This window comes from Pungitius pungitius, chromosome 16, assembly GCF_949316345.1.
Source record: "Pungitius pungitius chromosome 16, fPunPun2.1, whole genome shotgun sequence".
NCBI classification, from domain to species: domain Eukaryota; kingdom Metazoa; phylum Chordata; class Actinopteri; order Perciformes; family Gasterosteidae; genus Pungitius; species Pungitius pungitius.
The window spans coordinates 8,957,385-8,985,131 of record NC_084915.1 but is presented as its reverse complement, the minus strand read 5'-3'; the positions used below and the strand labels follow the sequence as shown (position 1 = coordinate 8,985,131).

Below are 27,747 nucleotides of genomic sequence, written 5' to 3'. Positions count from 1 at the left end.
TACAAAATGGTTTAAATGCAATAAGGTGAGAGCTCAAAAAGCTACACTATCTTATACGGTCATTGATACATTTTTGGTGAAATCTGAAAATTTCAGCTGGGAAAAAAAATATTGCTTATTTTCTAGTCAAATGTATTCCATAATAAGTAGATCTACGACTTCCTAAATGGGCATTTTGAGCATCTCAGTTTTATTCTTGGTGTAATAAATAAGGAGTTGAAAAATAAAGAGCATTTACTATTTTGCTGTGGTTGTCAAAATAGATATATTATACTGAGATATGGTGGGGGATTAAGATTGTAATGTTTTGTACAATTAGAAATAAGACTTGGCCACTCCTACTCCAATAATATTTGGGAACAATCATTTTAAACAATATTCAAATTCCCTCCCAAACAAGTCTGTTATCACGTCCCCTCAGTGACAACATGTATGTACGTACGATCTAATTATTGTCCTTGCTGCGTGTTTGAAGCCAATCTGATTAAGCTGTTTACATGCATAGCAGAACATTATGTTAATTTGGCAATTTTTATGCAATGTTGCTTATGGTTATTACTGAATAAATACATTGCTGTTTGTGTATGCACCTCTTTTGATCCAATTAAACGATGATTAAATGTTTTTCTGTTGATTGCAGTTACACAAGGTTTGGAGTATTGGTGAATATGTAAATATGTTCAATTATTGTATAACACAGGGCAGACATTATATGAAAAGGACAGAATTCTCACTGAGGCGACAGATGATAGGTTAACCTTCTCCTCATTCCTTACTCACCACTATATGAATGACTCCACCAAATATCCGAAACACCACTGAAATACACCTAGTAATAATACCTGCAGCATTCGAGGATGAGCTACAGGAGTCGATAAAACATGATTTGTTTATGAAGAATCAAAAGGTAGGGCTGTCTAAGCACGTATCCTGGGTTAGTGCACATTGAAAGATTTAGGAATAAAATGTCTGTGTCTTCTGTGTAGGAAAAAAGACTAAAGCTCAGAGTTCAAGAGTGGGAGGTCAAATGCCGTGTGAAAAGGAATTTGTAATACTATGATATGCTATTTAATACACTTTTGTGTATTTCATAAAGAATGCATCAGATGGGTGGGATTTCAACACGGCCAATTTCCCTTATGTAAAAAAAACAGGAAATTAATGAAAAATGTAAATTTCATTTGTATATGATTATGTAATGGTCAATAATATAAACCTAATAATACCTCAGAAATCAAACAGTATAGCACAAGAAAAGTGGTCAAGAAGTATAAAGGCTTTTTTGGGCAACTGTATGTAATAAACCAATTATTTGAACAGTGACAGAGAATGTGTAAGTGTATGAAAGCCTCTTTCAATCTGTACTTCCTTCCTTTTTCAGTCAAAATGACACCTGATGATCATTTAACTTAATACACAAAGGACGATCTATAAAAACATGAACCTCAAGTTTGGCACTTAATAAATAACAATCCAGAGTGCAGCTGAGAATGACTTAGGATAGTTTGAAAGATTGTTTTAAATGAACAGTTATTTGAAATTAAGATGCACAGATGGACATTTGTTTTGCCAGAATGGCCACCTGAGAAGTCACCCACAGTCACATATCAACCTGTCATCCTTTATCTGTATTAAGCTAAAAGGTGATCAAAAGTCATGTTTGTTCAAATCAAGGCAAAAACAAAACGTTTTTTTTTCTTAGCTAATGTGCGTGTGTGTGTGTGTGTGTGTGTGTGTGTGTGTTTGGCACACATTTGGTTGACTGAAAACAGCCACCAGGATGGGGAGGAGTTGTCCAGGGTTTTCACACTCCGGGGTACGGTTGTGTTGTGGCAACAAATCGGGCCGCCGAACGCCCCCTCAACAATCTGTTGGAGACCAACAATCTGAAAGAAATTAATCAAAAGCAGGACAGAATTAAAATAATTTCTTCTTCAAAATAAAGGTTTTGGAATTATTGTTATGGTGTGCAATTTAATTCACCGTGAATCTAATTTACATTTTTTTTAAAGAGTGAATGGATGCAGGCAGTCAGATTCCTTTTCATGGAGCTCATGAATGTGAGAATAAGGGTTGTCTGCTGTCTTGTTCGCTAATAATAACTCGTATTGCTGCTACGGGATCAACTAACTCTCAAACACGAGACATGGGGAAGTTAAATGATTTTTCTTTGAGACAATAAACGGCATCAGTAGACTTATCATGAAGAAAAAGCAGAGGTAGCAATACAGCAATCAAACATCCGGCATAATTAAAATATCTAAATGTCATTCTGTGGTTTTTACTGAAAATGTACTTTCAGCTTGTAATTGAAACATAATGAAAACACGTGGAGTAATGTGATATTAAAAACACTGTTGATTAGATAAATGAGCAGCCCGTTTGTTTGAGGTTTTTCATGCTGCAGTACGTGGTCCTTCCTGTATCCGGGCTGCATATATATCGAGCATCATTATTAGAATGTGGCGGCAGTTATAGAAAGCAGAATGTTTGTAGCTTATGAGACAAGAAGAACAATCAATCATCGCACTGTGGAAAATTACATTAAATACTGATTCACATAATATTAACAGAGCTTCTTTTGCTTCCTGCGCATGTTTGATGCATACACATATATTCACAATTTAAATAATTAGGCAATCATTATGAGTATGCATTTACACGTGGAGATTGAATAGCATTAGAAATCAATCATGCAAATGTTTTTGCTGTGGCAAATAAATACGCCCGCAAAAGTCGCTTCTTCCATTAAGTCCGCTAATTAATACTTAATGTTTTTATATACATTTTAATTTCCTGGTATGTAAAAAAAGATGGATCTCTTAATGAATTTAGCATTCATCCGTCAAATATGTACATTATATTAACCATTAAATACATTTCATGTGTGCAATGTGCGGGAAGCCTCAGAGCTGCCATGTAAAATCTTGCAGCCAATAGCACACCCACACATGAACACAAACACCTGGCCCGAGTCGTCTCCTCTCTACCTCCATTTATGTGAAATGGCTCATTACCAGCAGACAAATCAATTGGCGTTGCTCTTGTGAACACCCACTTGTGATAATAAGGGACTCTACAGACAACCCACAGCCTAGAAACACAGTACTGCCCTCCAGCTTAAAGCAGAGGCACACATCAGGAGAGGATGGGGAAGGAGTGACGAAGAGCCAGACATTAGTTTTGTCTGTGGATTATTCACATTATTTCAAAAGCCTACATCCGGCAAGACAACCAGGAGTCTTACCTGTTTTGAATCATTTCTTATACATTCCTTTCTGTTCTTTACACAAATTATAGTTAGTAATAAAATGACCAATTATGCTGTAGTTAATGATTAATCGTCTCATTATTGTTTTGAATTAAGCTAATATTTACAGACAGAAAAGTGTAAAAATCTGCCTATACCATCATAGAGGACTCTACAAAGAAGTGATACTTGAAAATAAAAATCTATATTGTTTATTTATTTATTAATCAGACATTTTTTGTTGATTGACTAATTAATTAACAATTTCAGCTGTTATGGGATTGCATCTTAAACAAAAAAAGCATAACCATCAATGACTATCATCAACTTGTTTTGGAATGAATAAATACTAATTGTAAAAATGTTGCGATTATTTTACGATCGATTGATAGACCAGAGTATATATATAATGTAATGTTCAAATTCATCAATCCAATTATGTGAAGATAATCATGCTGCTTTATCACCCAAAAAGAAGCACATCATCACTTTTAAGAAATTTGAACTAGGGAATTAGTGAAACAATCTATTGGTAATTAAATTGTTGGCCACGGATATCGAATTGCTGCAGCTCTGCTGAAAATGTGCTATTTCAAGACAAAGTAAAGATGCAAACAATATTTACTCTTCAAAAGGTCAAATAATCAGAGATAATCAAGTTTGTCCGACTGAGTAAAGAGGAGGAATATAAGACTTTTCCAATTACGAACTTTAAAGTTTAATCTGAGAAATTACTTCAGAGGAAATGTATTGAATTTAAGTGTAGTATTTGATCAATTTTGTTTTGCCTGATAGACTTTGTCTCATCCCATCCCTTGTTGGCTGTAGTAACAATTGTCTTTTAGTTACCGTTAACCTGAAAAATAAGATGCAGAGTATGTGAAATATGGACACCAAATCTCTCGTTATACATCACATCCAAGTTGAGTTTAATAGATATTTTAAGATAAGACGGTTTTGCAAGTTGTACTTACCCCGACCATCCGTTCTACTGCCCTGGTGTGCTCTCAGTTCCTCTGACTTATAGAAATCAATACTGGCATATGTATTGAGGCCGGAGGCAGCACTGCTTCCCATGGCGCTTCCTCCGATGTTGTAGGCGGCGGCGGTGCGCTCCACTCCGGCTTGAGGGCTCTCCTTAATGGCCAGCTCAAGGTCAATGTAGTTAAGGCCTTGTTGAGCAGATGAGGTGGAGGCCTGTGATGGAGGTGTGGCAGATAAACTAGCCGCCTGCCTGTTCTCCCACGGTGAGCAATCCAAACCGTGCCGATGGCTCGCCGCCTGGCTGCCCTCCGGGAAGATGGAGGTAGAAGAGGGTGGATGACGAGGGTGGGAGGGAGGTGAGGTAAATGCCTCTGAAAGGTGACTCGGCCGGCCCTGCGAGTCACCTCGGGCCAATCTGCCGCTGCGCTCGGGAGACTTGTAGGACTTGACTGGGGAGAAGCCCAAGCCTGCCTCCGGCTCCATGGATGAGGGCTGACCAGGTCTTGCGGGGATGCAAGGATCTGAACCTTTCTTGTCCTTGAATGTAGTTGGGGATTCTGTTGTCATTGCTGTCATCTTTACTTTTGCTTTGTAACCTGCACTGTCCCCTGCCGCAGGAGACTTGCTTTGTTCATGCCGGTCCTTGGGGGCACCGGCCGGTGGGCCCTGTGGGGTGCTGAACGTGGATCTAACAGGAATCCGGGGACTTTTGTTAGATGAGGAATTGCCTAAATCCATGCTGACATATTCAGCGGAGGTGGACAACGGAGCTGAGAAGCTGCGAGGGAGGGCGGCGGGATTATCGTGGCAGAGGAGGGGTCGGTTCAAAGGCCGGAGGGTTCCATGGATCATAGGTTGTCCACGTTCTGACACCGAACATCGCCCTCTGACATACTTATTGTCCTCCTTGAACACAATACTGACGTACTCACCGACATTTGGTGACACGGATGGCAGCAGATTGTCCTTCACCCTCGGAAGGGTGTTTGCTTTAACAATGTCTGAGGACATGCTGACCGGACGACCCCTCCTTTGTTGCTTTGGGCTCTTACTACTTGATCCCCGTTTTTGATGATGGCGCCCATCTTTTGCGCAGGCTGCAGTCCTTAATAAGCTCAACCCTCTCCCTGCCGAGATGGACTTGTCTTCCAGGCTCTCACTGCTGGCGGAGCTGGAGGAGAAGGAAGAGGAAGACATGGAGAGTTGACAGCCTCCAGTAGAGCTCGCTGCGATTTTGTTTCTCTTGCTGTATCCCACTCCCCCTCCCCTTCCACCACTGTGATGCCCACTGCTGTCTTTTTCCCCCTCCCCTTTGTTTAAGTCTTCCTCAAAGCGACTATAGAGAGTATGTTGATAAGCTCTTGGCAGAGAGAAGTAGGAATTGAACATTTTTGGTTGCAGTTGGTGCTGTTCGGGGTGGGAAGGCGGCGTGCTGCAGGCAGAGCGGCTGCACACAGGCGAGATGTTCATGTAGTCACTGGCAGCCCGGCTCTCCATGCTGGCCCTGCTGTCCCACATAGCCAGTCCGTGCAGGTCCGTGGAGCTGCTGCTGTTGGGGGACATGACCATGTAGCCCTCTGTGCTGGGGTGGCAGATATGCTGAGGGGGGGACACGCTGTTGTTGGCGGTCATGGCCATATACTCGTCATCTGCCCCAGGTTTAGCTCTGGGGTCAGACGTACCTATGGAGAGAGAGAGTGGAACGGGGGGAGAAGTGACTCCCGGCAACATTGACATGTAGCCGCTATCCGTGGCTGCCCCACCTTCCACTTCTCGCCTGCTTTTGTCAGTCCTCTTGCCTCTTTTTTTCCCTCCTGCGTCTAGCTGCCCACCCACAGCTGCCAAACCCCCTGAGCCCGCCCTCTCGCGATTAGTACTCTGCGACATGATGGCATACTCTTCGTCGTCTTCATCGTCTTCCTCTTTTCTATGTGGGGTCAGCCGTTCGTGAGCTGCCAAAGGCAGAGAAGCTCTTTTGCTTAATAGCCTGCGTTCTGCCTCACATTCCCTATTTGACGAGCGGCGCAAAATACGTCGGCCTTTGGAGCGATGATGGGAACCGAGGAGGCCCTCTCGCTGTCCCATCACTATATAGCTGGAGGAGCCTTCTCCATGTACGGGATGTCCAGACAGACTGGGTACAAGCAGAGAGTGTTCCCCAGGACTGGAGCCGTATTCATCTGAGGAGCCGTAGTCGCTCGGTGATCCCGAAACAGAAACTCTCTGAGAAACGCGAGGGTAGGAGCAGATCGTCATGCCCCCCACCGCTGCCCCCACCAGGCCACACTCTGAGCCATGGCCAGAGCTGGAGGACAGACTGGGCGCAGGAGAAGGTGCGGGATTAGGCGTGTATCGTGCAAGGCTAAGGGTGATCTTAGCAGGAGTCGGGGCCCGGGTGGGTTTGGTCCTCAGTGTCGGGGTGGTTGAACAGGAGCCGTTAAGACTCGGGCTGGAGCTGGCCCATGTCCCTTTGGCACTTGCTCCGCCCTCTTCCGACCTGGCCCCGATGCTGGCTGTCCGCGCCCTCGGGAATCCGTGGCGCGACGTGGGCGACGTGCTCGTGCTGCTGCCTCCTGTTCCAGGGGTCTCCGTGCGGGCTCGTCTGGAGAAGCCCACCTGGCTCGGTGGCAGATTTGGATGATGTCGACGGCTCGGGACACTGATGGGGTTTGAAGCTGTACCGCCCCCGCACGACGTCCCCACAGACTGAGATTTACTGCGCTGACGGAACTCCTCACTTAGGGCCTTCATGGCCTCCAGCAGTGTCTCGTGCATGTTCTGGGCCACCACAGAGTCATCCACCTGCATCCAGAACTCTCCAGGGCCGGTGATTGCTGAGCGGCCCACCTCAATGAAGAAGAAATTCTCTGAATGGCCACACCTGCGAACATTCATCAGCTGCAACACCACAGATGACACATCGGAGTTGAGTTTGACAAAGTTGACCGTCTTGTCAGTGAGGCACAGCCGGTAGATGCCCACTAAGTTCCTGGCATGGCCAAGACCTTTCGGCCACACCTTGACCTGCCATACTTCTTTGACGGTTGGAACAGGAGACGGAGAGCTACACTCTCCACTACTGCCGTAGTCTTCAGGAGTTTTACCTAGGGAAACAATGAAGAATAAATAAATGAACAATTTAGGAGTTTTGTGACTCGACATATCCTACGTACATGCTCACAACGTTTACATGAAAAAACACAACATTAAAGATGGATTGAAGCCAAAATGGCAAACCAGTGAAGATGAAACTATTAAGAAACATCTATCATTGCTAAACTACTTGCATGAATCTTGTCCCTGCCTCTGCCAAGCAACAGTGCTGCAGCTAATTTATCACAATCACTTTCAAGCTGCAGCTATATAAAGGATTAAGACTTTGCAGATAAAGAATACATCCACCAAAAGCAGCACTCTCGATTGTGAAAGTATCCAAAATCATGCTTCAGTTAAATGCAAACCACATTAGACCACAAATTAGAGCAACAATTATAATTGGGTATTTGATGTATTTTTTCCTCCTGTTACACAGTCACAGTATACACTCACCGGCCACTTTATTAGGTACACCTGTCCAACTGCTCGTTAACACTTAATTTCTAAGCAGCCAATCACATGGCGGCAACTCAGTGCATTTAGGCATGTAGACATTGTCAAGACAATCTCCTGCAGTTCAAACCGAGCATCAGTATGGGGAAGAAAGGTGATTTGAGTGACTTTGAACGTGGCATGATTGTTGGTGCCAGAAGGGCTGGTCTGAGTATTTCAGAAACTGCTAATCTACTGGGATTTTCACGCACAACCATCTCGAGGGTTTACAGAGAATGGTCCGAAAAAGAAAAAACATCCAGTGAGCGGCAGTTCTGTGGGCGGAAATGCCTTGTTGATGCCAGAGGTCAGAGGAGAATGGCCAGACTGGTTCGAGCTGATAGAAGGGCAACAGTGACTCAAATAACCACCCGTTACAACCAAGGTGGGCATAAGAGCATCTCTGAACGCACAGTACGTCGAACTTTGAGGCAGATGGGCTACAGCAGCAGAAGACCACACCGGGTGCCACTCCTTTCAGCTAAGAACAGGAAACTGAGGCTACAATTTGCACAAGCTCATCGAAATTGGACAATAGAAGATTGGAAAAACGTTGCCTGGTCTGATGAGTCTCGATTTCTGCTGCGACATTCGGATGGTAGGGTCAGAATTTGGCGTCTACAACATGGATCCATCCTGCCTTGTATCAACGGTTCAGGCTGGTGGTGGTGGTGTCATGGTGTGGGGAATATTTTCTTGGCACTTTTTGGGCCCCTTGGTACCAATTGAGCATCGTTGCAACGCCACAGCCTACCTGAGTATTGTTGCTGACCATGTCCATCCCTTTATGACCACAATGTACCCAACTTCTGATGGCTACTTTCAGCAGGATAATGCGACATGTCATAAAGCTGGAATCATCTCAGACTGGTTTCTTGAACATGACAATGAGTTCGCTGTACTCAAATGGCCTCCACAATCACCAGATCTCAATCCAATAGAGCATCTTTGGGATGTGGTGGAACGGGAGATTCGCATCATGGATGTGCAGCCGACAAATCTGCGGCAACTGTGTGATGCCATCATGTCAATATGGACCAAACTCCCTGAGGAATGCTTCCAGCACCTTGTTGAATCTATGCCACGAAGAATTGAGGCAGTTCTGAAGGCAAAAGGGGGTCCAACCCGTTACTAGCATGGGGTACCTAATAAAGTGGCCGGTGAGTGTATATTGAATGAAGGTCTGCAACAACTGTTTTGGTTTTCTATCCCTCGAGAAGAATTTTAATTTATTTGAGATGATCCCCCCTGGATTCACCGTAACTTGATTATATGAATGCGTCTCCGTTTGCGCATTATGGACAGGTAGAAGTCAAATCAATTAGGAACAGTGTTTTATGCTGGTTGTCCCTGAGACATAATCGCTACAAAATGGGGGTTCTGCACTCAGTGCGTCTATTCAGGGCTCCACACCATGTGAAAAAAAAGTAAGCTGGGCAAGCCCATGAGCCTCAGATAACTGAAATGCATTTACAAAAAAAGATAATAGGGAGGGCGGGTGTTGTTAAGCTCCAGCACATAGGGATAACAACGTAAACACGAGGATAACCAACAGAAACACATTTCCCAGTGAGCGCGCACTGACGATGCCATCTCCTCCCTACCAGCAGAAAAGTGTAACACAAATGTAGGTTAGGCGAGCGGCAGTCAGAGCTGTGCAGAAAAACAACAACACGGGCTCCAGCGGAGTGCACCACGATAGGCTGCTACTATATGATGCATCCCTTGGATGGTTGCTATATGGCCACTGCGCCATGCAAAAACACCCCGTCGAATGGAACGTGCTGCATTTCAGACAGAAAAAAAAGACCAGCATCTAAATACTATGACATATTAGGTGCTATTTAAAGCATCGCATCACGTTTTGCAGACAATGCAACGATTAGCGCTGTTTCGCGGGTGGAAAATAAGCCGCAGCTTCTGTATTTTACAAAAAAGGGGGTTGAGGAGATTGTGCGGCACACACACGGCACATGCCGCCCATATAGCGTGTTGTGATCTGCCCCGTTCGCTCCGATTCACCTGCCCCTCGGTTGAAAAACACTACCGTCAGATTGCTCGACTGATTTATTCAAATAAAATGGACAAAACTAGAGCTGCAGCAAAAACATATGTATAAATATATACACACACACACAGCCTACGCCAGGATGGGCCCGATGCAGGCACACACACACACACACACACACACACACACACACACACACACACACACACACACAGTGATCACATCACACGTTTCATATCTTACAGTTTCCCTGGAGGTCCAGCATCGCTTGGTACCACTCATTCTGGACATCCTCGCTGTCCGCAGAGATGGCAAAGCTCTCGCTGCGGGTATAAAGGACGATCATGTGCTTGTTCTTGGAATCTGCCCGCTTGTTAATGTTGAAGCAAGTCTCCAGGCTGAGGACTTTTTTGGGCACAGGTGATTTACTGCGGAATTTCTTCTCGTTCTCGTAATACTCGAGTCGAGCGGGACCGTGCTCGGAGGCCGCCCTCAGCACGAAGAACCGCCGGTGCATTGATTTATGCTTGCGGAGATAGCCGCTTTTCTGCACGTCTTCGTAATTCTGCGGCTCGGCTGCTTGGTTCTCCATGGCCGAGGCAGAGTGATACATGTATATATAATGTGCCAATAATCTCAGGGGGAAAAAAATCCAAGCCCATGTGCACGCCTCATTAATCCATTGCAACTACGTCCCTCGTCCTCCGCGTCCACATTTAACTGTCCAGCGTGTGCGCGAAAATCAGCCAAACCATGTTCTGGATCTGGGATCATACTGTGAATCCAGCAGCTGCAGGAGACCGCGCGCACCGAGCGTGCACCGAGCGTGCACAGCGTCCACCGCTGCGCGTCCTGCAGCCCAACCCAGTCCCGCACGGCCAAGTCCAACCACGGTGCAATTCGTCTCCTCCACCTGTCTGTGGATGACCACATTCAGTCAATAACCACTACTACCACACTAAGGACAGGGAGGGGCGGGGGGGGGGGGGGAGGGGGTATAAAAGGAACTCCAAATGGAGATTTTCACAATTAAACCACATTCGATCTGCTGCAGCATAATCATTTGGTCGGCTTCTCTTTTGTTGACAGGTGAAAACACTGACAGTAGGTGGTTCACTTGTCTGAACTGGTATTGCAGAGTAGAACCTAATGGTGCTATTTTATCAACAACATGCAGATGCTGATGTCTATTTTGTTATGATAACAACCCAATAGGCTTTAATTGTGAAAGCCCAGTTTCCGGTCTCCGTCTGTCGATCTGTCTCTCACTCCGGTGACTTTACCCCAGCTTCTGCTAGACTGGCACCTCCAAGCCGCTGCCAGTCAAATGCCATCGCGTGGTGGGGGGACTCATTGTAAGTGTAATCATTTACAGGGAAAAGAATGGAAGGGCATATGATTATTTAGAAAATACAATATCACAGTGATACCTACATTGTATTGGGATGTTTTATGTTATAACATGGGTTTAATTAGTTTTCTTCAGTTTAATTTAAGATACATCTATTATCAGTATAAAGACTATTTCGCAACCCTTTGGCCAGCTGCAAACAGATTGTCTTGACCATCAGTTCCACGAAATTCTGGGCTGATGATGACATGAAGTTTAGCATTCATCCAATTAAATCTCTGATAATAATCACGAGTTAAATATACAGTATCATAAAATAGCTGATTGCCCCATTGTCAAATTGCTTGGAGCAGGCAATAAAAGGACTAATATGGCCAAGCCAGCGTTCCCTAGTGCAAGCAATATGGTGGTTTATATATTTCATGTAGTTTGAGTTTTATGATGAATGTGAGCCATACTATTAATAATGCTAAATGGTTATAAATGATGAGACTATTTATACGCACACAAAAAATGCTACACATAGATGTTTAGAAAAATCTAAGGGTTGTGATTGCAAGGGCCAAAAAAGTTTGGCATAGCAACATGTCAAACTGATCAAATTGCCCTCATAGCAACCCATTGGTGGCAGAAATCGGTGCACTGATATCAGCAGTGCAGACAGGATCCGCATGATTTAGATTTAACGGTATAGCTCACACATAAGAGATGGCATTTAAAGAACCTTTAAAGGAAATCACTGGATTTGAAGCAATATACTTTGACACTGAAGGAAAACTGCAAATTATGTTTAAAGCATTCTTCATCTAAATCAATGTGCATTTCGTCCGAAAGTTACTGTTGGTTCACCTGAAATGCATCCTCAGTTCCGTGGAGGTTGTGTTGCAGCACAAGAGCCTCTAAATAGAAAGGCACAAGATGTACCAACATGTACATTTGTTGTTGAGACTCAAACACTTAGAGGTTTTCTTTACGATGTTCTGTGTGTTGCACAGAACATGCATTATTTAAAAGATATGCTTGTATTTTCATCAGATTGTTCAAGAACAGAACAAAGCCGTGTTAAACAAGTCCCAATCTTGTTAGCATCACTCATTTGCTTGTCCATGAACAGTAAAATGGTGAGGTACACTCCCATTGAGTCTGTCTCTTCTTCATAATCGAGCAGCGTTTTGGAGTTGCTGAAGCTTTAAGTATGTCACACTTTGTCTCCAAGTCCTTTATATCATTTCATCTTAAGCTTGTTTCATGTAAAAAAAAAAGACTGATAAAAAGCCCTAACTTAGAAATGCCAAAACAAAAATGGATTAGCTGGCATTAAAGGTGGGATTCACTGGCCATTAGTGAACTGGTGACTTATTAATCCACTTGTTTATAGTTTAATATCCTGTCAGGGCACCCTTTGGGAAAATACACACATACAGAGACACAGTCTTCACTAAAACCATCATTTATTTACAGAGACACATTAAGAACACCTCCATTCAGTTATGATCAGATCAATCTATTTGGCAAATTGATTAAAAATCTAGCAAACGTAGGTCCTACCTACTTTAATAGAAGAATGCCACATTGACAGCTTTCCCCCAGGCTCTTCATCTTAAAAGAGAATCCTGCGTTTTGTTGGGGGTTTAAATATGCTTAAGGAGCCACTGACAAACACTTGTTGTGAAAGACTACACCACAAGCAACCTGGCAGTTGTCAAATGTTCATTTCATATCGATGGTAGAAGGGGTCGGCAAGTGCGCTCCCAAGGGAAAAATGTCTGCAGACTAAAACTGTTTTTGGAGAAAAAAAAGAGAAGAAATCCCGTCCTGACATTGCTTCGATTTCAGTGCTGCAGCAGACAATTAGCAAGCCAGGAAAAAAAGTGCTTGAACAATGCTGCTGCCCGCTTTACGAATGCACCGATTAAGTCCTCGTTTTCTGCCATCTCCTTCTGTGTTGTGTGTTTAGGGACCCAAGCAGAAAGAAAAAGTCCACTAAAAAGTCCCTATCCCTGGAGGACACAAATACAAACTAACTATGTACAAATTTACAGTATGTACACGTCCCCCCAAGCCAAACAGAAATGACTCAGAGGACTATCTCCTCTCCGTTTTATGAGTATGTTTTCCCCCACATGTTCTGCACAATTCTCTCTGGTCGGGCCACGGGAGCGACTTAGTGAATGATTTATTCTCTTAGGAACTTCATACACAGCCGCTGTGTGGGATCCCGACGAGAAACTAATGGGCAAGAAACTCAGGGCCAGACATATTCCTCGAGAAGAGTGCGCTACACACGAGAAGGCTCAATCTGCTGAAGCACATCACTGGAGATAAGACTTGCAGCCATTCAGACCCAGACATCATGCATATAGGTGCGCAGCAGAAATACTGTGAGTGACAGAGACCAGGTCTTCCCACTGCTGGCCCATTAAGAGCACAGCTGTGCAGCATGCTTCAGGAACAGGCTACATGTACTTTGGGTGAAGCAATAGTGAAACTGCCTTTTAGGTGACAATGTCACAAAGATAATGTGTTTATTTTCCTCGTTCTATATTGATCTAATATTAAATAAACAAACCAGATCATTTGTTTGACACATTTGAACCATTTTTGGATTATCTGTCTTCATTCATCCTAATGTGTGATGTAGCGTAATGATGCCACCAATGAAAGTTCAGAGCTAACCCAGACCTGAGCTTTCATAGTTTCAAATGTCTGATTAAACCGTTGCTCATCAACTTTAGTTACTGGGAAAATGTTTCAATGTACTCATTTCCTGAGTAGTAAAAAGGCTGTTGCTTTGAAAGTGAGGGGTCTATTTTACCCCAGATGAATGCAATAGCATCTCCAACTACTTCCGCTCTTGAAATGTTTACGATAAAATGTCTCCAATATCTCTACAAAGCACAAAGATTAGTACAAATACGTAAAACTGTATAAGTACAAATACATACAGTACTTGAAGTACACCAGTATTACATGTTAAACTGTTAACAACTCACCATAACAATCCCTTCTTGCTTACCTCTAACCATTAAGCCTTAGGATCTGTCATTCAACCTGCATATCATGCTCTATGTATACTCTATGTATAATACAGTCTCTTTTTGAACAAATATAAGGGCAGTTGCGTTGTTTACGATAAAGATTATTTCCGTATAGAAAGGATTTGCAGAGTGTGTGAAATCCCTCGTCAGTGATGCTGGATTTCATTTTGAGTGGATCACAAATTATAACGAGTCGTGGTAGTTGCTCAACGGCTCAACTTTTCCTTCACAAATCGCTGTGTGTTTTTCATCACATTTCATCCTGGGATATTAGTAAAAAAAAAAGAAAGAAAAAAGTCAGCCTAGCCCATCTTCTTCTGTCGATCCAGGAATTTCTGTCGTCTGTCAGGAGGTATTTCCTCTAAAGCGATACCATGATTGGCTCCCCTGTAATAGGAAATACAGCTTTTTATTTACAAAGACTTGGACCAAGTGAGAGCAGAGCACAACATGCCATTCACACGGTCTTTAGATTATGTTAAGTTGTGCTACAGTAAAAAAATTTAAAGCACATACGTAATCAGGCCAATCACCTTATTGCAGATGTGAAGCAGTATTAAAAAAAGACGTCCTTACCCTGCAAGGTCCGGAGGAATTGGCAGTGGCTTGTCGAAATCCTCTCTGCCTACCAACCAATATGTGTACTCAATACCTTTTCCCTAAAATAGACAATCATCAGAATTCATTGGCTATTATTTCAATGTTGGTGTTACTATGTGTACATTATGAAAGCAATTCTATTAATGTTACCTTTAACTCTGTCATGCCTCTGGTTTGAATTTTGTATCCCAGGTTCAAGCTGTTCAGAAGATCGACCGTGCTTTTGTTGACATGGATTCTGTAAGCTATGATGAAAATGACAGAAACACACAGCAACATTTACACACTGAAATTGATTTAATTTTGGTTTAACATATAACATTTGTATTGTCTTTGGAACGATAGGGTTTAAAATGATGGTATAAATAGTGAGCTGTCATATTGGTGTCCAGCCACTTGGTGGCAGCATACTACCCATTGAGACCTTGCTGCTAATTCCATAAATGTACATCTCTTATTTTAGCAGTAGCTAGTAGCTTTACTCACGTATAAATACACACGTGTATATATTCAACAAAAAGTTGTTGTTCTGCGATCAAAACCGTTTAAAGTATTTAATAATTACCAGCCAGATTTATTCTAAATGATCAACGAGTATTTCTTCTGCAGTAAACTGTTAGTTGTCTGTATTTTACTGCTGTAGATGTTAATGAGTGTTAATGCAATGCATCCTATTCTATAACATCATATTTGCAGTGTCGCTGTCCTGTAGGAAACATGCATTTCTATAAAGTCAGCTCTTCATGAGGCGCGTAAAAAGGCCAGTTTTCAGCTGTTTGATGATGCATTTTCCAGCGACCCAGGAGGATATTAATTTTTTTTTTTTTTTGCTAAAGATATAGAAATAGGTTGTTTTCAACAAATTAAGAAATAATACATTTTCCAGTTCATTTTTCAAAATCAGCGGCAACTAGTGACTAAGCTTTTATACAAATGTTTTGGCAAAAAAAATATAAGACTGAAATGACTCAAATTGGTACTAGAGTGCAGAACTTGGTACTGAGTCAAAGGCAAATAGTTCAATTGATTACAGTATGATCTTCTCGGAGATGCATCAAATAAAAGCGTTTTATTCCTAAACATAAGTTTAAGTGTACTTAGAGGTTAATATGTCAGTTCAAACCTCATGAGACTTGGTCTCTGACGTAGACATTTACATCGAAACTCAAATTGACCTCTACTTCTACTGATAGCCTTAAAAGATTAGCAAGGACTGCTCACTTAAAGCCCCATTTCAGCTCAGGCAGCATGCACACAAACTGCATGTACACTATACGTACTCTCCACCACCATTCAACAAAAAAGAAGAAGAGAAGAGGAAATCCGTCCGGTTTATATAACGAGTCACTCACGCAACCCTGTGGACTCCATTCGAGATGCCGTGTTGACGGTGTCTCCAAACAGACAGTACCGAGGCATCGTAAGACCCACCACTCCCGCTACCACTGGGCCTGCAAACACACACACACACACACACACAATGAAGCTTCTCACAGAAAAGCAGTACATAATAACACTTTTTGTGCGTAATGTTTTTATTCATTTTAGACTCTTTGTTTCAATGAAAGTATGCAATTATTTTCCATGAAAAAAACCCCATTAAAGCTCTGAAGCACCACTTCTGTGTGCACAAAGAAATCTATAGAAAGAGTTAGAAATCTAAAGTATGCAGTGTGTTAATTGGATGACAGCGCTCTAAGAGGATAGCGTCACTGTTCCACGAATAAGTTCCAGACAAGGATAAAGGAGGTAAAAATACCTCCTTGCTTCAACAGCTTGGGCTCCTGTACTCTCACTCCACTCTAAAACCTATATACATTTCTTCTCACTCATGGAGGTTTTACATTATTTCATGCCATATGACTCTTATTAAAGCAACGAGTTAGTAACTACAGCACCGAAAGGATCTCACCGGAGTGCAGGCCAATGCGAATTCTGACTTTGAGTTCAGGCATGTGCCTCATCTTGAAGGTCCCGATGCAGTGGAGAATGTCCAGAGACATGTTGGCCATCTCGGCCGCATGCCGGTTGCCGTTCCTGGTGGGGACTCCTGAGGCTACCATGTAGGCATCTCCAATGGTTTCCACCTTTATGCAAAATGAAACACACACGTTTTACTCCCTCCCTGTCTTTTTGTGTATTCCTAACTTGATACTTTCAAATCATGGTCAAATTTGTGTTTATGTTGCTTCAAATATATCCAGAACCAGTCAAAAGTTTGGACACATGTTCTCATTCAAATACACACACTATTTTTCTACCATTAGCTCACTGCATACGATTCTCTTGATAAATAGTGGACACAAATCGAAGTGGCACATGTTTTCCTCGATGATATCAGATTCAGGAGAAACATAAGATTTAAAACTTGACAATGTAGAGAATCCTAAGTCTCATGCTTGTAGAAATTGTGAGTGAAAATACATATACACCATAAGCGAAGTGTTCCAATATAGAGGCGTTCATCGTTACTATACACTCGCCTTGTACACGTCATGCAGTCCAATGATGGCATCAAAGAGTGTGTAGAGGTCGTTGAGAAGGTCGACCACCTCGATAGGATCGCTGAGAGCTGAGATGGTGGTGAAGCCCACGATGTCACTGAAGTACAGCGTGACCTCGCTGAAATGCTCGGGCTTCACTGGCTTTCCCGTCTTCAGCGCCTGGGCCACAGACCTGGAGGAGGACCAAGATGAATGGAAGACACGGCTGAGTTGCTGGAGAAGAATCAGTTTTGAGTTTGGGACGGCGTTAAGTAATCTTACGTCATTGGTTATCCCAAACAGAATTTTAGAAGACATTTAACGGCAGGTCCTTGGCGGGGAAGCGGGGAAGGTGACTTTTTCAAAAACACACAGCAGTCCTCTCTCTGTCTGTGTAGATAACTGTTAAATGTGGAAAGGCCATCTCTCTTTGGCAGATCAGTGACTTAGCCTTGCACATGCATTCACCTGCTTGCAATGTGGTTGCAGAAAATCTCAATCATTTTAGATCTTACGTAAAAAAAAGTCCAAATTTGTGAAGTGAAATGAAAAACATGAAGCCCCTACATATTGCTTGGGATGCCAATCCCCTTCAAAACTCCCACCCCATGATTTAACAGAGTAGCAAAAAATCCATTTCTCTATTAGAACATGTGAAGAACTGCAACTAACATGCGAAGAGAGGAGCAATACCAGCAGACCACATAGAAGAAACCACTGAAGCCACAGAGTTAGTCTCCATGCAACAGACCAGAAAACAAAGCATCAGGTTTCAAAACTAAAGCTGGGCATGTTAACCCATTATAAACACGTTGCCGTAGCAATCCTTGAATCTGAAAATGATTGCATCATGCGTTTCTTTTAAAGCATTAGGAGGGGCTTAACAATGGAGGAAGATACTTCACTTTTAAATGGACATTTTCATTTTAAATATCTACCAGACAAATGAGTTGATAAAAGGAAAGCTATTTGTAACCACTGCAAGTATCTTATCATCGCAGTACTACGAGCCTGAAGTACGCCTTAAAAGGTGTTACACAATTATTTAGGGGAATAGATCCAAAAAAGTTCAACCTGGATCACTGATTATCAGTCATTATCAAATATCACTTTTATTTTATTTTACTGAGATTCTCCGAAGGGAATTCATATGTTTTACAGACAAAAAAGTCCCCTGCACAGTAAATTTCAGCTGTGCACATTTGCTTTGAGAGCATATTGTTCTGATAACATGACTTAAATAAAAAACTGTACAATAGATTTCTAATTAATGACTGAATTCTGCGCATAATGAAATTATTGGCTGTCAATCACAGAAAAATCATGTGAAAACTAAAACTACTATAGAAACTAGCTTGGAAAAATGTCAGTGAGAGAGTGAGTAGATGGTTTCTGCGCGACACAGGTTTCAATGTCTGATCATTGTTTGTCGCAGTAAATGTTCCCACATCTGACATATGTAGCATAACTGCAACTATACATCTGGTGGAAAAAATGTAAAGCATGGCAACCGAAAGATAAACAGATTCAGAAGAAAAATGAAAACATGACTAATTTGAATTTGTGTTGCCCTGCTCAATCAATGACAGTCCTCCCTCTTAACTTGGTATTTGTTCAATTAAACCCCTGCAGAATACCTCCCACCTCTACAGTGTGTCAGGTAGCAGCCACTAAACTGGGCACTCAGGCCCCACTACCTTCCGTGAGGCCGTCTCTGACCTTTGACCTCCCTGTGGTAGCAAAAGTGAAAATAATGTTGTAATAATAATAATTGTCCTGATGAGCTACAGGCTTCGAGAAGCGATGATCCTTTGTTTTTTTCTGCCGTGTGTCAGGTGAAGTTGCTGGACACTCACTTGGGCAACATCTGAGCCACCAGTTTGTCGGTCTTCTGCCTCTCCACCTCCAGTTCCTCCGTCCTCTCTCTGATCAGATCCTCCAAGTTGGAGGAGTACTGCTCCAGCATGCGCAGCATAGAGTCAATGATGTTGGTCTTCTTTCCTTTGGTGATGCTTTTGAACTGTCACAAGAAAAAGAGGGAACAGGACTCACATACCCAGCTTGCTACTTTCACACATAACAAACAAGGTGGAGCAGATGTGGATCAACACTTTTTTCCCGTGTTTTTACCAATTTGAAGATCTCCTCAAAGGTCGGCCTCTTCTCCGGCTCTTCACTCCAGGCGTGTTTCATGACCTGCAGCACCTCCACTGGAGACTGGTCCACAGACAGGACGGGCCGACACAATGGAGGAGGTTCTTTGAGCTTGCTGATAATCTCTGTCAACACACAAAAACCGATTTTATTCATGTTGACACAGATATGCACAAAAACAGCATTTTAATTGTTTCTAATAAGTAAAATAACATCAAGCAGCATTTCAGAAATAAAAAATATTACAAATATGGGTATGGCCTTCTACTACTTGACATCCTATTGTTTACCCACCCTTTGGGGTTACTAATCTCATATGACTGACCCTTGGGCGGCATGTCCAGCATGCAGTAAGGTGAAGAGCGGGTGATGACCTCCTGCCCGATGATGGAGAAGCTGTAGACATCCCCAGCAAAAGTGCCCCTCTTCCTGAGACTGGTGCTTCTAAGGAGCTCCGGAGCCGTCCAAAGGAGATCTTCACAAAGATTGCGCGGAGTAATAAATACACAAAATATCGATTGATTGAGTAAAAGAGTCTGTGGATGTTCATCAACTCACTTTCTGGCCTTTCGTCATCGCTGTCAATGCTTTGGGCTATCAAAATTTCATTGAAGCCATAGTCTGTCACCTTCAGCACAAAGCGCCCGTCTACCACACAGTTACGGGATTTGAGCCGCCCGTGGAGGATGCCACGGTTGTGCAGGTACTTCATTCCCTGATGACAGTTTGGGGTAAACGTCATCAATACGGCAGGGTGACAAGACGTGAAATCAAACACGTGGTGGCCATTTTTTTTCTCTCTTACCCGAATCAGATCGATCAACAGGGAAGACTTGAACATCCAGTCGAGACGCACTTCCTCATTGTTGAGCAGATCTTCCAAGCTCCCCCTGGTGCAGTGTTCGGTCACAACGGCGAGGATCCCAGAGTCGCAGAACAGACCCAAGAACAGATTGAGGTTCTCGTGCCTCATGTCTCTGAGCTGATTGAAGGACATGGCACACATCGAGACACTCAGCTTGATGCATTTTATTGGGACCATTCTGTATTTTGGGATTTTCTGGAATCAATGGAGATTTTGGGCATATGGACACACTCGTTCACCTACCTTGACAAAGACAAACTCGGTGCTGCTGTTTATAGCGGATGCAGATCCACCGGGGCATTTCTTCAACCAGACCCAGTCGCCCTGGGACAAAGACAAAAGGAAACTCTTTGTGAAACCAAAAACTAACAGGAAAAAGATAAATAGGATTTTGCCGGATGTGTCAGTCGTCTCACCTCATACACGGCAACATTGGAGCTGTCCGGTGAGGACGCCATGTAGCTGCGACCGGACACCGAGTGTTGCGGTGTCTTAAAATCAAGCTGGCTTTTCAAGATACTTTCGTCATTGATCCTCTGCTCACACAGACAGTGGAAAGAGGATGGGGAAACTCATCATGTTTTACAAACGACTATCCATCATACACTTGAAAGGCTGAGAAAAGCACAAAGTAAAGCCAGAGATTCAGCAACTGACCCTTTTGCTGATTTGAGTGTTAATGAAGACAAGGTCGTCCAGGGTCAGCACTACTTTTGTTGATCCACCATTACTAGTACCTCCAAAGTTGAGCCCAATCTTACCACTTCTCCTGGACAATAGAAAAAAACAAACAAACAATCATCTCAGAGATCCCACCAGACTGCACTGGATGAGATATGATGCTTTGACGCTCAGCTGCGCATACTTGAGACTAACGAAGAAATTAGCTGCGCATCCAACGACTGCAACAACCACAAGGAGAAGAAAGAAGAAAGTGACCGTGTCCAGGCCTTTGGGAAGAGAAGAAAAACCACAAAGACAGCATGAATGCACAGAATTAGTCAGCAGTGCACAAGCTTACTACATTCATTCCTTGCAATGAGACTACTTCCACCCTCACCTCCGGTACAGGCAAAGTATGGGCTAAACCAGCAGCCTGAGTCTGTGTAGGGCGTGCTGCCCGCGAAATGGATCGAGCGGCCGAGGTATTTCAAGCTCCCGACCCCTCCATATGTATGAGCGGCATCCAGAACATGGGTGGAGTAGAGATGGTGGCCGAAGCCACTGTAGTCCAGCACCACATAGCGGGCCTGCATGCCTTCACCTTCCCTTCCAGCCTTCAAGGGTTGATTGAAGCCTTCAAATTCAAAGCCGCCCTTGGTTTCACCCAAGACCTGACCGGTTACCCAGCGGCCTCCATCAGCGCGAGCCTGCTCAGCAGCCATAGCTGTGTAGTAGATCATGTTGTAGATGGTGCCAAAGAATGGAGAAACCTTACAAAGGAGACAGTGGTGTGTGAATTGTATTTGTTTGTCAAATTTGTAAATGATCACTCCTCTTATCAATTACCATCACTATTCACAAAATTAGCACACAATTTTCACCTGTTCTGGTGGGGTGGTGCTGCGGATTTCATAGCTGTCCTGAGCGTCTTTAAAAGCCTCGTAGAAATTGCGTTCTCCAGAGTCCATGGTGACGGTGAGGACTCCGTCAAAAGCTTTGCGCAGCTTGGTGTCATTGCCGAGCACATAGTAGGGAGCCTCTTTGTAGGGTAGTGAGTACAGAAGGGTGTCGTAGGGGATAAACACGTAGCCACGGTCGATCATACGCATTAAAAAGGCTGTTGTCAGGAGCTGGTACTGGGCTTGTCCGCCAATCAGGACAGAGGGCATGCACATAATCACCACTGCGGAGAGAAGAGGGATTAAAAAAACTCTATTCATTTGCATGATTCATGTGGTATAAAAGAGTGTGCAGGGGGTTTCGGTGATTTTGTTACGTTTGTGTTTATCCTTCACGTCTAGAACTCACCTCTGACCCGGTCTGCTTCCCGCACTTTCGCCAGTGCTCTCCGAGGCCCTTCCTTGTCGGACTCCATGGTCACCACGGGGTTGACCGGCAGGCCAAGGGCCCTCAGTGACGAGGCCAGCTCCTGTCCCGTGGCCTCCCATATATCGGTTTCCTCTGAGATTATGGCCACATGAGCCCACCCAAAGAATCGCAAAACAGAGAAAAGCACACGGGAGGAGAGTGGCAGCGGCCGCAGGAAGTTGGAATACATCCCCAATGTATTCATGTTGGGTTTGAGGCAAGCCCATGAAAGAATCCCCACATCCCACTCTTTTGCATACAAAGCGGCCGAGGAGCAGTAGCCTGGGTTGGCGGGGCCCAGGAATGCAGCACCATAACCTTCCAGCCCGGCAAAGCGAGCCAGCGCCCGGGACGACTTGCAGTCCTCGTTGACCAGCGTGTAGTCGTACCAGTAGCCTTTGTTGAGGTGAGGGTCCTTGTTTATGCGGGCCGTGGCCAGGCGGGCTGCCAAGTCCGGAAGTGCTTTGGAGTATAAGAGGTCACATGTCCAGGGTCCAACCAGGGCCACCTTGAAAGTGGTCGCCCAGGTTTGACAGGGTAGAAAGGAGAATATGAGCAACGGCAGCAGGAGCCAGTTCCCACAACGGCTCCTGGAACGCTGCGCGGGGCGTGATGGCAACTGTGGTTTTAACGACGAAGCTGCGGATGATTTAAACACACTATGTCCACTGCAACTGCTTGCAGCCGCTGTCCGTAAGCGTCCTTTTCTCTTTACTTTCATTGAGTTGTGCTGCCATCGTGGGTGGTAGGACAGGTTGTGAAGAAAGCGGGGGTCTCTGTGACTGGCCATTCTCCTCTCACAGCTATGCTTGAGACACAGCAGGGGAGTAGATAATTTGTGGGGATTAGCGTGGCAGTGAATGTTTCTTCGTGAGTAGGACTGGTTCCTCGGCGCTCGGCGGGCCTCTAGTTCAAAACGGGAAAGGCGACGAGATAACCCCAAGTCATCACTGCCTCGGGGGAGGAAGGAAAAAACAGGTGCAATTAGAAAATGTGTTGCTCATCAATTCAAGAGTGATCTACTTTTGCATCTCAGGTTCTGTGACACAAACAGGGGGCTTACACCCGTCTACAATCCCTGACCTGAACTTGAATCGTGTTGAGTGGTGTGTTTAACAGTTAAATGCCGTGTTGAATTGTGTCAGAATCCATCTGTCTCACTCAACCAGTGCTGTTCCTTGAAGATTTAATGGCTCGTGTGGCAAGCTGATAAGCTCTGCTGGGCCCATGGAGTTTAAAAAATCAAGTGCCAGGTAATGTGGAGCTAAATCGGGCCTTGATGTCTCCATTTAGTCTTAGCATCTCGTATCCCTTCAATGGTCAATCTCCTGAGATTTTCTAAGGCATTGATTTATGGGTTATTTTCCCCTTTGATTCTTTAAAGCAACATTTGAATTTGTAGTGGCTGCAGAAACAGGTCAAGATTAAATGATCGATTGATGGAGTTGAAACTGAGGGTTGATTTGATAACAAAAACAAAGCCTGTTGACACAATGTTGAACAGAAATTAACTGAATTAACAGACTTTATTGCTGAAAACGAGGGCGCTTTAAAACCAGGCGGAACCTAAAGTCGATGAATTTATTTCATGCAAATACACACATACACTAACTTAGATTAACTTCTAAATATCAAAGAGTGAGCTAGCACACTGTAATCTTTTGAGTTGGCCACTTTCAGAACCAATATAGCCCTGGCAATTAAGGAATCCTGTTTGTGAGTGATACAAACATAGCTGACTTCATTATGTGTTGAAAAACACTAAAAAGTGCAGTAATTTTGGCTTATAAAGAGAATAAGTTGACAGCATAGAATACTGAGAAATTCCTCTTCGGTGAATATCTCAGTATATACAAAATATGCATCTTGTGCTTGTTGTGTTCTGTACACATTAGAGCCTGACTCAAACTGGATTTTAATCAAACCAACAGTGAATCTAATGGTTTTATCCATTAAACATGGCATAACATATCTTGTTATCAATTATTTTCATTATTCAAAGATTATTATTTGAATCAAAAATTATAAAAATAAGTGGAACATTTTACAACTTAAGGATAAAGTTGTCAATTCTCTTTGACAAACTATAAAAGACTCCCCGTTTCTGTCCTGTAGTCTCTTGCTCTCTGCTATAATCGACATGGCTGATTTATCCATCAAGCTCTAGTTTATACGAGTTTAAATCTTAAATGAGGCAAAATCTAACCGAACAATGTATTTTACATATAACTTATTCGTAAAATGGCATTTCAACCAGGTACACTGCTGATTCGAGTCTTTGTCTTCAAGGAGGTGGCGACCTAAAGCTACTTATAAGGTCATTGGCTTATCAGTCTGTAATAGGTTAAGAGTAGCACTGGTTTCCATACTAGCCGTGTTCTAAAATGCTGAGTAAAGGGTTGAGAATAAAAATAAAAAACAGGTACAATTTTGTTATCAAGATGTCTTTTACATGTCATGAATAGTGTTATTTTCATTAGTCTTTATGGAGAGATTGGACAAGCATTAGCGTTCCAACAGTCTCACCTTTGATTGAGTAGCTCTTCTGCAGATAAATTCAAACTAAGCTACAATGATAACTGATAGGGGTGAATCAATGATAACAAAATACAATGAAACCGATTTTAAAAAAAAGACAGCGCTGACCTGGAGCAGTTTCACTACATTCTGTAGGATCCATGTCGATGGTGGAGCCTGTTTAACACCCGAATCCAAACTCCAGGTGGATTAAGTGTACGGGAGTATCCGGCAGGAACAGCGATCCTCGTCCTTTTACTGGGAAACAATATCATAGGTAATCCAAATAGTGTGGAGAGTAAAAGAATAAAGAGTAATTATCTTTTCTTGCATCCAAGCTCCTCAAAGACAATACTAAAAATGAAAAATCCCCACATTTCCAGTAGTTGCATTAGCGCTTGATGACCCTGTTCTAGACTGGGTCTTACCCCAAACCGCAGAGGGACAGTGGATGGGAACAGGTCAAAATCCCCATCCAGTTTCTGGAATGTTAAAAGCTGTCCGAAAGCTGTGGAGAGGTAACAGGTAAAAGAAAGGTAAAAGTGGGAGGGACTGACAAGCTTTGACTTCTCAGCCCTCTTTAGCTTCTAATCCACACAAGTGTGGGAAGAGCGTGTGTGGGGGAGGGCTGCTGGAGAGGGAAAGGAAGGTGAAAGTACAGGTGTATTCACTCTGGATCACACAAAATTTAGGAACTGATGTAGGAACAACTTTTTAAAGAAAATCAACACAAATTGTATGAGGTACAGGTCCTAAGTACAGGTTTCTTTAAGCTACACATAGTTCCGTAGTTTGTGTAAGAAAACATCAACAGGAACACTCAAAACCCATGAACATTGCCTTTGAAATCAAGACAGCTAATTTCAAACCTTAATGAAGCCAGCACATCATGCATACCTTAACAAACGCTCTGTTCTCTCAGCTATAAATGTACCGAAAGACAAAAGAAAAAAAAGAAATATGAATGCAAAGCAGAACAAAGAAAGCCTTTCTAAAGTGTATAATGTATACCAGACGCCTAGACCAAATGATAGAATTCAATTTTAATGGTTGAACCTGGTACAGGGATTAGGGCGCCTCTTAAATGAATTATTTTTGTATTGGCCGATCGTTTAACAGATCTTTGTGGCCTCCCTCCTTTTGGGCTTCAAGTTGACAGTCAGAGATTAAATGCATCTTACATAGTAGGGAGCAATGCTAATAAAGGGGTAAGAACGTGAGCTGGAGCACAGGACTCAAAATATCTTGCGGTAAGCTACTCAGAGTCTACTGTTGCTCTTTTGACCTCGCACAGGTACAGTTCACTGCAGCTGGAATTTTAGCCTTTAGGCGGGGGGGGGGGGGGGGGGGGACTTCATATTCATAGGAAAACAACATTAAAATACATAAATGCTCAAACAATAGTGTGAACACAGCATAGCCTCGCTGACCTCATCTTTTTTCAAGAGGGTCCCCTACGTGTGGGAGAGAGACAATGTGTTTGTTTTTTTGTCCTGTCTTGTGCATGGATGGCGGCCTCTCTGAAATAATCAGATTAGTCAGGTGGGGATGTGCTAAACTGATCTGCTGCCCGCAAGCCTCTTAAAAGTGACACGGCTAACAGCACTGACGGAGATCACTTGGAGGCAAGGTCAGACACACGAGGCCCAGCTGAGCAAAGAACCAGCAGCTGTAGAGGAAGAAACTCTGCAAGGCAGGAGGATACCGGCCATTGTTATTTCACTCGTAATGTTATTAATCAACCAAAAACCAGTCATGTGAACATGCCAAATGAAGATTTATTTTTGAGTGAACCTATCAGCATTCACTATCTTTATTCTAATATCACCTGTCTTTTGCAACTGGTTCTCCTTGGTCACACGAGTCTAAAAGCTATCATGTGTTTTGACAATGTATGAGTTCATCTCGCTTGGAATTCTTTACTTTCTACGGAGAAGCTGTTTGTCGAAGTTAATTAATCAAATACTGAAAAAAAATCCTACGGGAGGAGGGATAAAGAAGCTTAGACATTTGACTCCTCCATGACCCCACGTAATTAATCAGGTGAATTCATTTGGCCGCCTTCAGCGACAACATTCGTCTTCCCAGCAGAGAGAGACGTGGGCAAGCAGTGACTGTTAATTAGCATAACATGTAACTTTAGTGTAATGAAAGGGAATAAATATTATACTGATGCCCCTATATGAGCTATTTGACCAAACAATAACATCAGTGTCTATATGGTGAAACCATCCTCGGGTAGATTCCCTATGACAATAGATAAGGCTAATGACTGAATGTGGGTCCACCAGCCGCTTCGGGCAGGTATTAAGCATGAAGTACAAACCAAAACATTCAAGAAGAAACAATAGAAGAAAAGTATCAGCTTTGAAGCTGGAGACAAAAACATTACACATTAGAATACACAGCAAAATATCTTTTGAATATATGATTAGAATATTAAAGTTTTGAGGTTCAGATCAGTTGGGTTAGGGTCAGTTTGGTCAGTTTGGTCATGCATATTAACTCACTCAGAACCGTATGATACACCTTAGTAATATTCAGTAAAGAAGTGACAGCAATAATATTATATGTCAGAATGGTGTCATCAAGAACACAGTTTGAACAAGGTAATGAAGTCAATCATTCTGTGTGACAGACCTCACGACGCTATGTTGGACCATCATCAGATAACATCAGATTTCCCATAAACGTGATTCCTCGACTTACTGGTACATTCAGTTAGTTCTTCAGCATTACATTCTTTAGTTGCGCTTCCTGCCGTACGTTGCTGGGTTCATGGTGGTGTGCTCCAGTGTTATTTGTGCAACACGGAACTATAGATGAAGGAAACATTTTAAACAAAAGCCAATTTGCAGGAGGACATTTGGACATTCAC

General features: G+C 43.1%; 2 protein-coding genes across 2 annotated transcripts; both read right to left on the bottom strand.

The window, feature by feature from the left end:
- Nucleotides 1-499: 499 nt before the first annotated feature.
- On the bottom strand, nucleotides 500-10,780 carry si:ch211-284e13.4 (insulin receptor substrate 1-B). Its single transcript, XM_037466867.2, has 3 exons — nucleotides 10,074-10,780; nucleotides 4,225-7,338; nucleotides 500-1,886 (listed from the first exon to the last, which is right to left on the bottom strand). Exons 1-3 carry the CDS (start codon nucleotides 10,441-10,443, stop codon nucleotides 1,861-1,863), a joined length of 3,510 nt encoding a protein of 1,169 aa, XP_037322764.2. The 5' UTR covers nucleotides 10,444-10,780; the 3' UTR covers nucleotides 500-1,860.
- Nucleotides 10,781-12,625: 1,845 nt separating this feature from the next.
- gucy2d (guanylate cyclase 2D, retinal) lies at nucleotides 12,626-25,406 on the bottom strand. Its single transcript, XM_062558231.1, has 19 exons — nucleotides 24,999-25,406; nucleotides 22,293-23,302; nucleotides 21,866-22,167; nucleotides 21,382-21,754; nucleotides 21,187-21,271; nucleotides 20,979-21,090; nucleotides 20,738-20,857; nucleotides 20,565-20,645; nucleotides 20,262-20,438; nucleotides 20,015-20,171; nucleotides 19,782-19,931; nucleotides 19,433-19,581; nucleotides 19,159-19,322; nucleotides 17,303-17,495; nucleotides 16,732-16,906; nucleotides 16,172-16,270; nucleotides 14,970-15,064; nucleotides 14,796-14,878; nucleotides 12,626-14,606 (listed from the first exon to the last, which is right to left on the bottom strand). The coding sequence occupies exons 2-19, from the start codon at nucleotides 23,140-23,142 to the stop codon at nucleotides 14,522-14,524; spliced, it is 3,450 nt and encodes a 1,149-aa protein (XP_062414215.1). The 5' UTR covers nucleotides 23,143-23,302; nucleotides 24,999-25,406; the 3' UTR covers nucleotides 12,626-14,521.
- Nucleotides 25,407-27,747: the final 2,341 nt, after the last annotated feature.